The sequence below is a fragment of the Labeo rohita genome, chromosome 7 (assembly GCF_022985175.1).
Source record: "Labeo rohita strain BAU-BD-2019 chromosome 7, IGBB_LRoh.1.0, whole genome shotgun sequence".
In the NCBI taxonomy this organism is placed as follows: Eukaryota; Metazoa; Chordata; class Actinopteri; order Cypriniformes; family Cyprinidae; genus Labeo; species Labeo rohita.
Genome location: NC_066875.1, coordinates 30519523 through 30534961, shown reverse-complemented (window position 1 = coordinate 30534961; position 15439 = coordinate 30519523). Strand labels below are relative to the sequence as shown.

General features: G+C 35.0%; 1 protein-coding gene across 1 annotated transcript; it reads left to right on the top strand.

Annotated features, from left to right (window-relative positions):
• The first annotated feature begins 329 nt into the window (after positions 1-329).
• Positions 330-13831, top strand: slc39a13 (solute carrier family 39 member 13). The gene is given in 11 exon segments (XM_051116083.1): positions 330-502; positions 2578-2953; positions 6001-6108; positions 7181-7199; positions 7201-7309; positions 10158-10286; positions 10410-10499; positions 11252-11302; positions 11482-11614; positions 13106-13205; positions 13331-13831. Coding segments are annotated over 11 exon segments (1236 nt in total). The 5' UTR covers positions 330-457; the 3' UTR covers positions 13407-13831.
• Positions 13832-15439: the final 1608 nt, after the last annotated feature.

The following is a 15439-nucleotide window of genomic DNA, read 5'->3' as shown; positions in this document are numbered from 1 at the left end:
AGACTTTAAAAGTAAATAATGTAGATAATACACTGCTAGGTGGTTACTTTAACATTCCACGTGACTGCAAGGGGTTGCTAACAGACAGATAGATAGATAGATAGATAGATAGATAGATAGATAGATAGATAGATGTTAAACACTATTCAAAACATGATATGCAAAATTTATTTTGATCAAACGGTTTTCTACCCTCAGAACAAAAGTACTTTTTTCATTATTATTACCTTTTACCATTTTACAGCGGGTTCAACAACCATCTTCCAGCACTTTCTCCACATATTTGGTGTTGAAGTCTCCTCCTCTGGTTAGCGCGCGCTCAGTTCGCCCCTCTCTGCGCAGTCTGGAAATGCACTTCCGGTCCGTGAGACGTGGCTGACCGTGGAAAATCTTTCAGGAGGGAAATCGGGAGTCTGTCTGCTGCAGTGCTCCTGCTCTTCTACACAGCAGTGCCTGGATGGCAGGGTCAAGCCGGAGTAAAAACTGTAGGAATTTCAGCCGGGTAAGACGAAACGTTTGCTTTTTTATCGTTGCGAATCTTGTAGACAGTGATTTGTTTTGTTTTTAAAGCACGCAACTTTTGACGTAGTTTGTGTGCAGCGTTGCTTTTATCAGAAACATTGTAGCAGCGTTGTGTTTTGAGCAGTTTTGCCGTATAGACAGGCTACTCGTCTCTCATATGTATCACATATGACTATGAGTTTTGCCTTTGGGCCTTCTTGCTGTTTTAATTAGTTTAGCAGCCGAGCGCTGAAACGTGGCAAACTTTTGAGTGTTTTTAAAGCCCAGCGGGCTGGAATTTGTTAGGAATCTCGCCGCTCCCTCAACTCATGCACGTTCACGGACTGCTGCTTAACCCTGTCCAAACGTGCTGCTCCAGTGTGAATGTTGTATTTGGTTTTTTTTTTTTTTTTTGGTCCATCCATAACGGTCATTATTACTGCCAAACATAACTGTTAAAACTAATGTTGTTTTAATTTTATGTGGATATTCTTTGCATATTTGTGCAGTGAAGACAATTAAAACTCATATGCCATGCTTCAATATTGTATAAAGATCCGCTGCTGAAAACAGCTGTGCTTAGTTATCCTCATTATCATGGGCGATAGTTACGAACTATTTGGAGAGATTGTGTTAGGCCTTATGCATTATCTGATATCATGTTTTTATCTCTTTAGATTATTTTCCCGTGTTGGCAGTGACTACCTAAAAGGTCTGCCGTTTTGTATAGACTGTGTGACTCACATTGCCATGGTCTTTTGAATGTCTGTCTTTTTATATAGTGTAAACTGCTTTTTTTTTTTTTTGAGGGGTGGTGGATGGGGTGGAAGCACTTAGTCACTACATCCAGACCTTTTCATTTGTAGGCCAAGCCAGAGGGCTAATTCACCATGGCTTCCCCTGAAATTTCAAATGTGTTTTTAAAATAGAAAACACTTTTGTATTGTGTTTAACAACAGATGTGACCCTGGACCACAAAACCAGTAGTAAGTAGCACGGGTGTATTTGTAGCAATAGCCAACAATTAATTGTATGGGTCAAAATTACAGATTTTTTTTTTTTTTTTTTATGCCAAAAATCATTAGGATATCAAGTAAAGATCATGTTTCATGAAAATATTTAGTAAATTTCCTATTGTAAAACAATCAAAACATATTTTTAAATTAGTATTAAGTATTATTATTATTTTTTATTTTATTTATTTATTTTTTTTTTTTTTGCACCGTCAGATTCCAGATTTTCAAATAGTTGTGTCTCAGCCAAATATTACTCTAACAAACCATACATCAATACTTTCAGATGATGTATAAATTTCAATTGCAAAAAATTGACCCTTTTGACTGTGGTCCAGGGTCACATTTTTACAGTCATACTTTAATTTTGAAGGTGTTGTTAAAAAGTAGCTATATACGACTACAACAGATATTACATTTGTAAAGCAAATTAACTCGCATCCTTGTGTTAGTTGCTGTGGGAAAAATATTTCAAATAATGGTTGTACGAAAACTAGAAGTATAGTGTGATCAGATAAAAAAAAACAAAACTGTCTCACAGGTGTACATGTGCAAAGAAAAAGAAATGCGCTTCTGTGTTTAAGTTTAAGGACTGTAAGATTATTATTGTTATTATTATATTATTTTTAATTCCAATATGCTGATTTGGGGCTCACGTAATATTTCTTACTCTTGTCAGTATTGAAAATGGTGCTGCTTAATATTTTTATGAAAATTGTGATGCTTTTTTTTTTTGGTATTCTTTGACTATAAAGTTCAAAACAACTTTATTTTTAAAAGATGTTTTTTTGTAACAATGTAAAACCCTTAATTGTATCTTTTGATTAATTTAATGCATCCTTGCTGAATAATATTTTCTTAAAAAAAAATTGCTGACACTAAACTTTTGAATTGGTAGTATATACAGAATAAAATAAAACTTCTGAAACACTAGTTAAATTATTACTAAGTGGCTCAAGCATTTAGTGCTCCTAACACGACGAACTAACAATCTGGGACTAAGAAACCCTGAACCTTATTGAAACTCAACTAATCTTTCCACTTCATGAAATTTTGTTTGAAGGCTCCTCTCTACCTTACAGTACCCTACATGTTTCTTCCGAGTGCTTTGCGGAGGTCTGGGCTGATGAGCGCAGGACCAGAGAAGCCCGTTTGGGCATTTGCTGTGCTGCTCCTTGGCGCCGCCCTACTGGCGTCATCCCTTGGTGGGAAGATGATGGCTCAGACTGCTGTGGCCCAAGCAAAGACTGCACCTGCAGGACCAGGACCGTGGTGCATTAAGGACCTTCTAGACCTCCAGTACCTGGATGAGCTGTTCTCCATGGATAACCTAGATGTTTGGTTCTGCTCCCTTGTGGGATCGATCGCCGTCGGACTCAGCGGCATCTTTCCACTCTTAGTGATACCTATTGAAGCTGGAACAACTTTGAAAACTGAGGGTGAGTCACTCATTATGCTTGTCTTGCATGCTTTTGTGATCTAAACAGCTCATTGTAACAGCTAATCTAGGATCAGGTTACATGCTAACCAGATCAGGTAGAGGTAGCATTGTGTTACAGTCAGAGCTAGTCCAGATATTCACAACAGTGTCCTGGTGCAGACTAGTCCAGTATTTTGTGTCTGTTCTTTGTTCATTCTATCAGAGGTGGAAAAACGATGAGTCTTTCTGGCCCTGTGCAGGTCATCTATAGTTGTTGAACAGAAAGGAAAAAATGATATGATTGTTCAAATGTTCTGGTCACACATCAGGCCTAGTGTGACACATAGACATGTGTTTGTTATTAATACAAGCAAGAGGAAACCAGATTGTAGTTTGATGTAGGTCTTCAAACAGTTGTTTTGGTACTTTAAAGCAAAGCTGCTTTCACTTTAAGCTCATGTTCTCTGTGGAATTTTTTTTTTCCCCTTGGTTCCACATTTTGGTACCATGGTAAAGTAATTTCCCAGCCACGGAATAAGCCACAATTATAATATATAGGTGATTGTTCATTAACACGTTTATACGGTGTCAAGTCCAGTCCCAAATTAATCTGTAAACTGAATCTGTTTGTTTTTTCTTCACTTATAGTTTGTTTATAGTAAATAATACAGGTTTTGCATTTTGCACTTTATTGGCATCTACAGGAAAAGACTGGCACCTTAGGTAGCTGACAATTTATAAGCAAAACTGGCTTTAGGAACTTAAAAATAATGGTCAAAATGACATTGCTGATGACTAGAAGAAGGTTATAGTTGGGTAGGTACAGTTAATAAAATTGTTGCATTAATCTACAGTTTTGTTTTTGATAGAAGAGACCGAAAATGCAACACTTTACATGCATGTAATTTCATGGATTATCCTCCTGGAATCTTCTTCAGACTGTGTATGTATTATATTAAATTTAATATAAACTGCTATGAAGAATCCTACAGAGAATGTTTCCTGTCACTGAGAAAAATGTGTTGTGTGAGCGTGCTTGAGTTATAAAAGAATTTGTTGAGCAATCGCATCTTCAGCTGCACCTGTCATGGCTTGTCTAAATAGTTCTTGATGTAGTGGACGTTCTAGAGAAGAACCGACAGAACCATAATAGGATGCAAAAGAAGTTTTGCACTCTAAAGACCTTTGCAGAAGACCGTGCTGCTTCAGTGAAACTTTTGTCTGCGATGATATCAGTCATGCAGAAATGGATCCCAGTCAGGAAGTTGTGACGTACCAGTGTGTAGGGCCCTATGAAATCCGTTTGCTTTCCAATTCCATTTTAATTTTTCTAAATTCAAATTTTTTTAAATAATTTTTTCGGTTTTAAAAACTATGAATTTATTTATTTATATATATTTTCCAGAAGCACTGTAGGTTATTTTATTTATTTATTTATTTTACGTTTCTGGTAAATTATTTCTGGTAAATAATTTTTTCCATAATGTTTTAATAATAATTTTATTAGTAGTACAATCATTACATTCATATATAATGTGTATATATAATCATTATACTAATATATAATAAGTAATATATTTCTGTCATAATTTCTTTAAGTTAAACAACTTATATTTTGACAGGTTGCTGTGAAGACCTTTAAGTTTATGTTTGTATATGATATGACTGTAGTTTTTCTCAGAGGAAATGGTAAAATGCTCATTAAGTGACTCTCATGCAGTTCTAGAGGTTGTGTTCATGTCCTCATATATTGAGGTGGCAGACACTGAAAACACTGCATCGCCATGCGTGTATAGAGTGTTTTCATGATGTGTCATCAATCGGCCATATTGGTAGCACTGAACGTAAACAATGCCACTGAACCAAACAGAACTTGCACATTTTCCTGATTATTCTTGCTGAAAATGGTCAATTGTTGTCATGTTTTGGCCTGTATTAATTGGTAGGACCTGGAAAAAAAACTATAGACAGCCAAAAGTTATAACAATCAAGGAGAAGAGTGCAAAAAACTGTCTGAGGAACAAAAGGCATTTGTGGCTGGCCAAACTGAACCTTGAATCTGAACAATATGACTCTTGACAACATTAATTTTTATTCTTAGTATTTCCAGTCAGGTAGGTGAAATATTAGGCTAATATCTTAATTAATACTGCTGGTACATATCTTTTCCACCTATTAACTTTAGTTTGTCAAAATATTGTGCCCTTTCATGCTTACCAAGTCCTTCTCTGTATGATTTTAGCGACTGCCACATATTTCCTCTGTGGTTTAAACAGCATATATTACTAGAACAACATATTCAGTAATACATTAATGGTGCAATCCATGTTGTTTACATCTGAGTATCTCCAATATGGCCGCGCATCCAGGTAGCTGACCAAATAAGTAAATGAAACCACATGTCTGCGCCATTCATTCACACAGAGACACACAGAACATGCAGGATTCATATTTAAATAGTCTTTTTTGCAGCTTAATATTCACAGACACTAGTCCATATCATGTTTTGACCTACTTTTGAGTTATTCATCCAAAATTTGGGAAATTCTGTGACATTCTGCGTTAAACAGTAAATTCTGTATTTATGACTAGATTCAGTGATTCCGTCCGTGTTTTCCATATTGCAGAAATCAAAGGGCCTTAAGTGTAGGGTGCAGTGGGCAGGAGAGCAGTGGGGTTAGACTGAATTTCTAGCAGTTTAGGTGTGTCCCGTACCGCAGACACTCACCACATAATTTTCAAAGCAGTGTGGAGTAATGGTTTTAGATATTTAATGCCTGTTACGTTATATTCCCACAAACTCATTGCAAACTCTTTATGGTTGCAAAACTAGCTTATCAAAGCTATGCAGCTTTAGAACTTGAGCTGAGTGTAAAACAAAATAATAATTAAATGTAAGAGCTTGTATAATGATTTTGTAACTGTTATGCTGGTTTCTTCATCGGTTTCATGTGAAGGATTTGCTCAATTTGCTTAACACAGCAATATCTTTGAAGTGTTGCATCTTAAGCATTTCTGCTAATGTTTGTTTATGAACTTCCGCTGATGCTTCTGCACTGTTTGCAGCTGGGTGTCAGAAGCTGAAGAAGCTGCTGAGTTTTGCCATTGGTGGTCTCCTAGGTGACGTGTTTCTCCACCTCCTTCCTGAAGCCTGGGCTTACACTTACAGTCCTGGTGAGAATTCTGACACTTATTTATATATATATATATATATATATATATATATATATATATATATACATATACATATATACACATATACATATATACACATCTGCTGCTGTACATTAATCATCTTCTGTGTGCTCTTTCGGTTTCTCAGTCTTATCTCTCTTCCTGTGTCTTTGTGGTCTGTTTTTTCTTTTAAACCCTTTCTGTGACTCCCAGTAGTCGTAAACGTGTGGTTTTGTAATTCATCCACCCCAATGAGAATCCCTTACGTTGTTTTGCAGGAAACTATGCCTTTTTAGCATTTTAACAGCAGTAGTGTATATTAATTGACCCTTTGCTTAACCCTGTCCCCTTGATAATTCTGTCTCAGTTTCTTTATATTTACTGTGGTACTGAAATCGATATGGAAAATGGCACTTTGTAACATTTACTTTGAAGCAAATGTTAGTTCCTTTGTTGATCTTATGTCTTCATTTTTGGGATTCAAGGGTCACACGGTGTTAACTTTTTTTTTTTTTAAATCCACTCAGGGTATTTTGTGTTACTATTATGGGTATTATAAGACCTGTCAAATATTTTTAATAAAGGCAGGTTGTGTCAATATACAGTACAGTGTTTAAGGCAAAGCCTGTGTTATTTTAGTGTTTATAGTATACAAACATGATTGATTTATATTTGGAATTCTTTACTTTTATATTTTCAGTTTTTATTTACATTTTAGTAATTGTGCATTTCATCCTTTTTTTTTTTTTTTTTCCTTTTAGATTTATTTTTCATTTTAATTGAGCCTATTTTATTTTCTTTTTTTTTTTTTTTCTTTTTTTTTTAGTTTCCAAGACAATATTTACTTTATACAGTTGCACAGTTTTTCTTATTTGTTTTATTTCAGCTCTTTAAGTACTTTTAAAAACTTTTAGTTATAACAGTAACAACACTGGATGGAGCTTAGTGAAGTGTTGTTGTTGTTTTTTTTGTTTTGTTTTTTTTGTTGTTTTGTTTTTGTTTTTGTCTTTCTGTTTCTTTGATATTAAACAAATCTCTTCCCCTCCTTTTTTGTGTTTGCATATGCGAATAGATGGGTCCCACAGGCACTATCATACAGGGTTTGTGGGTGATTGGGGGTCTGCTATCCTTTCTCATTTTGGAAAAGGTGTTCCCTGATGACAGTGACCCAGAGAGCAAAGCTGCCTGCCAAAGAACTAAAGTAAGTTACATTTGCATTTAGTAAATTTAGCAGCGCTTTAAAACAGTTTATATGTGTCTACATTGGAACACTGCATTTCTGAGCCTCATGGGGGAGACAAAGGACGGTGGAGTTACGCACAGTCTCACACACATTCATTACACTTCCATCCAGTAGTATACAATTAGCTTTTTCACTTTTTCTATTTATAACTACAAAAGTAGTAACTAGTGCTATTAAAAATTCCTTTCTGGTGCGTTTTCCTTTTGAGTACTGGCTGATGGAATAATAGTTTGTGGTAGTTCTTGTTTTGTAAACAATCCTTTATTGCTCATGCATAAAAATTACATGACATGCATAATACTGAGCTAACAACAGTATTATGTATTTATTTACTTATTTATTTATTTTAGTCCTACAATGTTCTGGAATGTTCCAGAAACCACTAGAATATTCTAGAATGTTACAGAAATATCTAGAATGTTTTTGTCCTTCCAAAAGCAAAATATCTTAAAAAAAAAAAAAAACTAACATGCAAAATTTGTTAAAAAAAAAATTGGTAATTAATGACAATAAATTTATTAAAATTTACCTGAAAAAAATATTTATGAAAATATTGATGCTACGTAAAAATAAATACAATAATAATAATAATAGTACAATAATAATTAACGCCACAAAATTACGTAAGAACCACAAAAGATTTAACTTAAGTAAAACAATTTTTTTGTTGTGTTCTTGTTCAAACTTGTTGATTTTAAAGATGATTCAGTGAAAACACGCAGAGAGGGGGAATAGTCCTGGTTGAATAATTGATGCTGTAGAAATGTTGTGGGGCCACGAATGGTGAATCACTGTTCATGTCAGACTGATATTTACAACATTGTCCCATTCAAATACCCACAGGACTGTTTCTGACGCTCAAGAAGAACCCCAAACCCCTTTTATTCTGCCCTTATTTCACTGTATTGCATCACCATATTGCATCAGTCAGTTAAACACACGCACACCCACACCCACGCGTACACCTTATTTCACTTTTCGGGCTCCACCCTGAGGGATATAACAGCTTAAGGTCTTGAAATATTTGCTCTTAGATGCTTCCTAAAACAAATGAATTACGGTTTTGTTCTGCCTATCTTTAAAGTTTAGACATGACATCAGCTGTATCACTTTTTTTAGCGTGAGTCTTGAGTGCCTTAGACACTCGGATCACTCCAAACAGAGGGGCCTGCAGTGCTTGTGACGTAGATGTCCAGTTTCCCCACCCTCTTCCTTCCCTTCTAATTATAACTTTTAATTTGACTTGGTCTGTGAATTGAGTGTTTGTTAGTGCCTATGTCTGAGTCGTCTTCCTTGCTTACGGGAGACCTGAGAGTTTGATTGATAGCCTCTGCTCCGTTTGGGTAGCTATAAATAGCGTCTAGCAGGAAGCAGCTGCCACCAGCATTCCATCAGCGTACAGACGGGCCACAGAAGTCAGCCACGGTGCACAGAAACCACAGCTGAGAGGTCTTACAGACTGTGGGCTAGAACAGGGAGGAAGCGTCTAGTTCTGTTATTATAATCTAAAATACCCACTGATGTAAAGAACTATTCTTTTCTCACACTTAGCTTTTGTCTCCTATTTCTGTCTCAAAACTGTGGAATTTTGTGAATTTAGAGGCAAAACATTTTTTAATGACTCAAATGCTTACATTTTTTTTGATGAAATGGAGCTTGTAGTCTGCTTGATTTAAGAATTATTAAATCATTTATAGTTATTTACCGCTTCAAGTAGTTTCCCACAAAACATTTTCCTGAGTTTTTAAAAATGAATGGAATGTGTTTATAGCAGTATACTTACAACAGGCAGTACTGTGAATAAATGTTTAAAATATGCAGTAATGGAGCATAAAGTTGCATGTGTTAAAGTGGCATTAGGGTTGTTGGCAGGGGGGAAAAAAAAAACGTTATATAACCTTTTAAAAGTTGGGGGTCGGTATGGTTTTTGGCTGTAATTATTTAAATGCAGTAATATTTTGAAATTTTACTGTTTAAAGTAATAGTTTATATACTGATTATACACTACCAATCAAATGTTTTATTTTTTTAAGTCTCTTCTACTTAATTGGTTTGAACATAAGAATAATAATTAATAATAATAATAATAATAATAAATGTTTTTTTGAGCAGTAAATCAGAATATTAGAATGATTTCTGAAGGATCATGTGACTGGAGTAATAATGCTAAAAATTTAGCTTTGATCACAGGAATAAATTACATTTTAAAATATATTCAATAAATATTTCAAATTTTTACTGTTTTTGCTATACTTTGGATCAAATAAATGCAGGATTTGTGAGCAGAAGAGACTTAAAAAAAAAAAAATCTTTTGACTGGTAGTGTATATTAATAATTGAAAATATAATTTATTCCTGTGTTGTCCAGTCTTTAGTGTCACCTGATCCTTCAGAAATCACTCTAATATGCTGATTTTGTGCTCAAGAAACATTTTTTTAATCTGTATTAAAAACATATTATTTTTGTGGATGTGAGATGCATTTTTTTTAGTATTCTTTGAATAAAAATGGAAAAAGCTGTTTTTTTTTTTTTTTGTTTTTTTTAATGGAAATCTTTTGTCAGTTTTTACTGTCATTTTGATCACTTTACAACATCCTTGCTAAATAAAAGTATTAATTAAAATCAGTCAATCAATCAATCTTGCTGACCTCAGACTTTTAAATGGTAGTGTACCTGTTTATTGTTTCTTCGTATATAATATAATCAGAAGATTTATTAGTGGGTACAATTCTCTATTTACTCTATGCTGTGCAGTGAGATTTGTTACAAAGACTTATTATAGTGTTCTCTCTCTTTCCATACTAGTCGTCTTCAACGGATCTGGGCAGTGAGGTCTCTGTGTCCCCACAAACAAATGGCATCTGCTCAAACAACAACTCCGACTCCAAGCCAAAGACTGACATCAGCCCCTACACAGAGCCAAAGAAAATAAAGGTAAGTTGCGCAAAAAAAATCACAATAAAAGATCTAAGTGATTAGTAGATTACTGGAGAAAAGTACCTATTATCTTCTGTCTTGCATTTTTTTGTTTATGCATTCTTTCTTTATTTTTTTCAGACAAGTGGTTATCTAAACCTTCTTGCTAACTGCATTGATAACTTCACTCATGGGCTGGCAGTGGCAGGAAGCTTCTTAGTAAGCCGAAAGGTAAGAGCAAACAGAGATCAATTCCATATAAATGAGATTCAGCCTTCAACTGTACTACAGAACTCAATAAAGTTATGCTAAAGTAAAGCAGATTGCTGCTAGCACAGCGTGCTGTAGAGTGCATTGTTAATGACTAGTTCATATTTGTACTTAATGTGAACAATTCTGTGTAGGGCAGTTGGATGTCTGGTAAGAATGACTTTGAGCGCTTTTGAGTTCCTGTATAAATATAATATGATTTGGCCACTTTTAAACGTTAAACTTATAGCTTTTCCCATAATTCTTTTGGTCAGTGTAGATCATTGCAAACAGGAAGATAGAGATGTTTATGTGATGTGTGGGAATATTTATAGTGCGGCAGTATTTATATGGCTTTGTGAAGTTGAAGTCCAGGTGGAGAAGCATAAGGCTCCCAGCATGCGTGGGGAGGGAGTTTCAGAGGAAATGGACTTGGTGCAACAGAAACCACCGTACTTGTACCAAAAAAAACACACTTTTACACATTTGCTCACTGGCCTGGACATGCATATTTGGCTGCAGAAATGCAAGGGAGAGTATTGATGGCGAACTGTGCCATTTTACTGTTGTTGCTACCTCCCCCATAGCTTCTGTTGACATTCAGTTAAACATATGTGCCAAGTAAACACTGTCTGGATTATAAAACATGGTTTTACTGCCCTACCGTGCTTAAATTAGACAACAAGAGCACTCTACAATATGTTTACAATACCTTATTTTACTTGTCCTAACAGGTTGGTTTCTTAACAACATTTGCTATTCTGCTTCATGAGATCCCTCATGAGGTATGTATCACAATGTCTTTCACTGTTTCAACCTGGTTATTGTACAGAAACAATGCTTTTCATTTTTTAGCTTATCTTTGGAACATGAGTCATTAAAGAGTTACTGTACATGAAATGTCTCAATACTTTATAGTACCAAATTCTGTTGCTGTACACGCATTTCTGTCTTTATTGGAAAGGTGGGAGATTTTGCCATTCTGCTGCGAGCAGGCTTTGACCGTTGGAAAGCTGCCCGTATGCAGCTCTCTACAGCGCTAGGAGGAGTCCTGGGGGCCGGTTTTGCTCTTTGCTCTCAATCACAGCATGGAGCAGGTGAGACACCACAGCCTTCAGACATTTCTCATCTCTCAGACTATACACTACTGTTCAAAAGTTTGGGGTCAGGAAGATTGTGTTTTCTTTTTTTCTTTTTGAATAAAGAAATGAATTTGTATTCAATAAGAAAGCAATAAAAATAATCATTTTTTTTATTATTGATCTAAATATTTTATATATATTCTATTTATATAATTTCAAATAAATGCAATTTTTTTTCCTTCGTATTCATCAAAAACTACTAAACTGTTTTTAACGATAATATTAAATATTTCTTGAGAACCACTTCAGCATATTAGAATGTTTTCTGAAGGATCATGTGACACTGAAGACTATAATAGAGTGATGGCTTCTAAAAACAGAAAATACTAGATTTTAATTGTAATAATGTTTCTTTTGATTTCAGCATGTCGTTGTTTGCACTGTTCTTTTTCCTTTTTTTCACTTAAAGAGCTAGTTCACTCAAAAAGGTAAATTGTCATTAATTACTCGCCTTTGTCGTTCCAAACCTTCGTTCATCTTTGGAATGTAAATTGAGATATTTTTGATGAAATCTGAAAGCTTTCTGACCCTGCATAGACAGCAACACAACTGACTCGTTCAAGGCCCAGAAAGGTAGTAAGGACATCATTAAAATAGTCTGTGACATCAGTGTTTCAACTGTAATTTTATGAAGCTACAAGAATACTTTTTGTGTGCAAACAGAACAAAAATAATGACTTCATTCAACAGTTTCTTCTGTTCCATGCCAGTCTTCGACATGGATGTCCTGCGTCTCGTTTACAAGCGGAGGAATACACACACACATGCGTCTTTGTGCTTTTGTTTTAGCTTTCTGAGCCTTGAACATGTAAGTTGCGTTTCTGTTTATAGAGGGTCAAAAAGCTCTCGGATTTCATCAAAAATATCTTAATTTGTGTTCTGAAAATGAACGAAGGGTCTCATGGTTTGGAACAATATGAGGGTGAGTAATTGACAGAATTTTCATTTTTGGTGAACTATCCCTTTAATGTAGGAATCCTATGACTTTTAGCAGCTACTGATGCTTAATCAATTAAAAAAAAAATTATACCTGATCATGTCCTGCTGGACTACACTGTAAACAATTTGTTGAGTCAGCTTACAATAATTTGTTACCCTGCTGCCTTAAAATTTTCAGTTCAGTCAACTAAAATAAGTTTATTCAACTTGAAATGTTAAGTTGTTCTAAGTAACAACTTAGAAATTTGTGTTTGCTAAACTTAACAGATGGCTAAGTAACCCAGCTGCCTTAAAATTTTATGTTGATTCAACTCAAATATCTAAGTTGTCACTTAGTATAATTTAACATTGCAATTTGAATAAACTTTTTTTAAAATTACAAATTAGCCAGGACTACAAATTAAATTGACTTTTTTTTTTTTTTTACAGTGTACACATCAGTGTGCTCATATAAGCACCTTATCAAACATGTTGTTCAGTGTTGCTTCTGCTCGTGTGTCTTTCTAGAAAATGCCACTGCCTGGATCCTGCCCTTCACTTCAGGTGGCTTTCTCTACATTGCCTTGGTCAATGTGGTACCTGATCTGCTACAGGAGACCAACCCTAGGTAAGGCATCCACTTCCCTGAGAGTAGGGTCTGTGTGTCTCCCACCGCCTTGCATGTAAAATCCTGCTGTCCTTTACATATTAGTGTAAACTGACTGTCCATGACCATGTCCCCTGTTCCCACAGGAACTCCTTTCTACAGGTTCTGCTGTTGTTTAGTGGAATAGCAGTCATGGCTCTTCTCTCAGTCATCATGGAATAGCCACAGGCCAGCACTGCTATTATCAAGGGACTTTTAGTGTGCTACGTGGCATGTTGGATGACAATTTACTCCACTGGTTATGCTTTAATTTGACACCCCCAAAGACCATATAAGGAAAGACCATCGAAAGAAACCGCCTTGACAATCAGGTGTTTGAATCTGTGTCCACGTGATTTTTAGCCTTATCCTTCATACACCTTTCTGTCTGAATTAATCTGAAACTGAACTCATGATGCCTGACAGGCACCAGCTGAAATGGAAAGGAAAAACAGGTTTGTACAAATGGTGCTCAGAAATAACAGTGGTTGTTTTGACTCAGATATGCCATAACATTTACTACTACTCTGCATCCTTGTTCGAGTGTCATTGAACATGTTACTGTTTTCAAAATGTGTTTTTTTTTTTTTTTTTTTTTTTTTTTTTTTTGTCAAACACATTTCCAATGTCAGTAGGTTACACCAATGTGATTTGCTTTAATTTTACATCACAGCATACTGCACATGCAGGTTTCACAAGTCAACACTTTATCCTTTATTAAGAGACAGGCACATACACTTACATAATCATATTTCTGCTCATCATTGCGTTTTTATAAACTAGTACTGCTGCACTTTTATAAGTCATTCTGTTGAAGTTAAATCTATACAAGCTCATTTCACACTTCATTTGCTTCATAAGTTAGGACATCCACACTTTGCATGACTACATATTCCTAATAGCACTTACATCAGTGAACACACTCCTTTTGTCAAACACTTTCGAAATACATAACAGGCCTTATTTTCTTGTAGTACTCCTCAGTAATTTTTTTTTTTTTTTTTTTTTAAATTGTGCAGTTTTTGTCTTACAGTATTTAGTCTTATGTCCTGATAGCCACTATACTGCTGCATTTTTAGCTTCAATTTACTGGTTATCTGTACAGTTCATTGTGGTCCTGGCATTGCAGTTTTGAATGATTTAGTTTTTGAGGACTGATGGATTCATAAGCAGACAGTTGTTTTACTCAACTGACTTGGTGCCATTTCATACATTTCAATTACATTTTTTAAAAAAAAAATAAACTAGTTGAGAAATGGATTGTCTGTTTAAGAGTTTTGTATATGGAGTGTTACTGAGAAGAACGTTCTGAACGTGTCACACGGCAGCTCAGAACAGTCTTTGCCAGATTGTAAATATTTGAAGAGATGATATATATTTATTCTATTAACAGTCATGTTGAAAGGAAAAAATGTTTAACTTTTAAGTCCTCCTGTTGTTATATTTGAAATAAAGAAATGTTACTGTTCGATTTAAAACTCGTTACATCTTTTTTATGTGTGCAGCTTTTACTTGTCAGAGGGCTCCCTGCATTGTGGAAATTCCTTGTAGAAATGTATTGATCAGTTCAGCCGAGAGTATCACAAGACCTTCCTTCTTTGGAACCCAAATTAAGATATTTTTAATGAAATCCAATATTTTTCTGACCCTGCATAGACAGCAACGCAACTGAAATGTTTAAGGCCCAGAAAGGTAGTAAGGACATTGTTAAAATAGTCCATGTGACATCAGTCATTCAACCGTAATTTTATGAAGCTACAAGAATACTTTTTGTGCACAAAGAAAACAAAAATAATGACTTTGTGCAACAATTTAAACAATTTGACACATGCGTGTGGTGCTTCTGACGCAGGAACTGGCATTCTGACGTAGAACGTTCATCTCACTTAGTTCATTGTCTGTATATTCTGATTCACATAAGCAGTGTTGGGCATGTTACTTTATAAAAAATAATTATTTATAGTTACTAATTACTTACAAATAGTAACTGAGTTACATCATTATAAAACTAACTAAATACCAGGAAAAGTAACTATTGTGTTACTTTTTTAAAAAAAATTCAAACATCAAATAACTTGGATGTACCCATTGTTAAATGTTAAATTAATAAATCATTGTACACTAATCTACACTATTTTAATGTTTAATGTAACATTACTGGGGTCACTTCAACCTGCGACAACACTGTTAAACCCTCTGGGGTTGAAGACCTCACC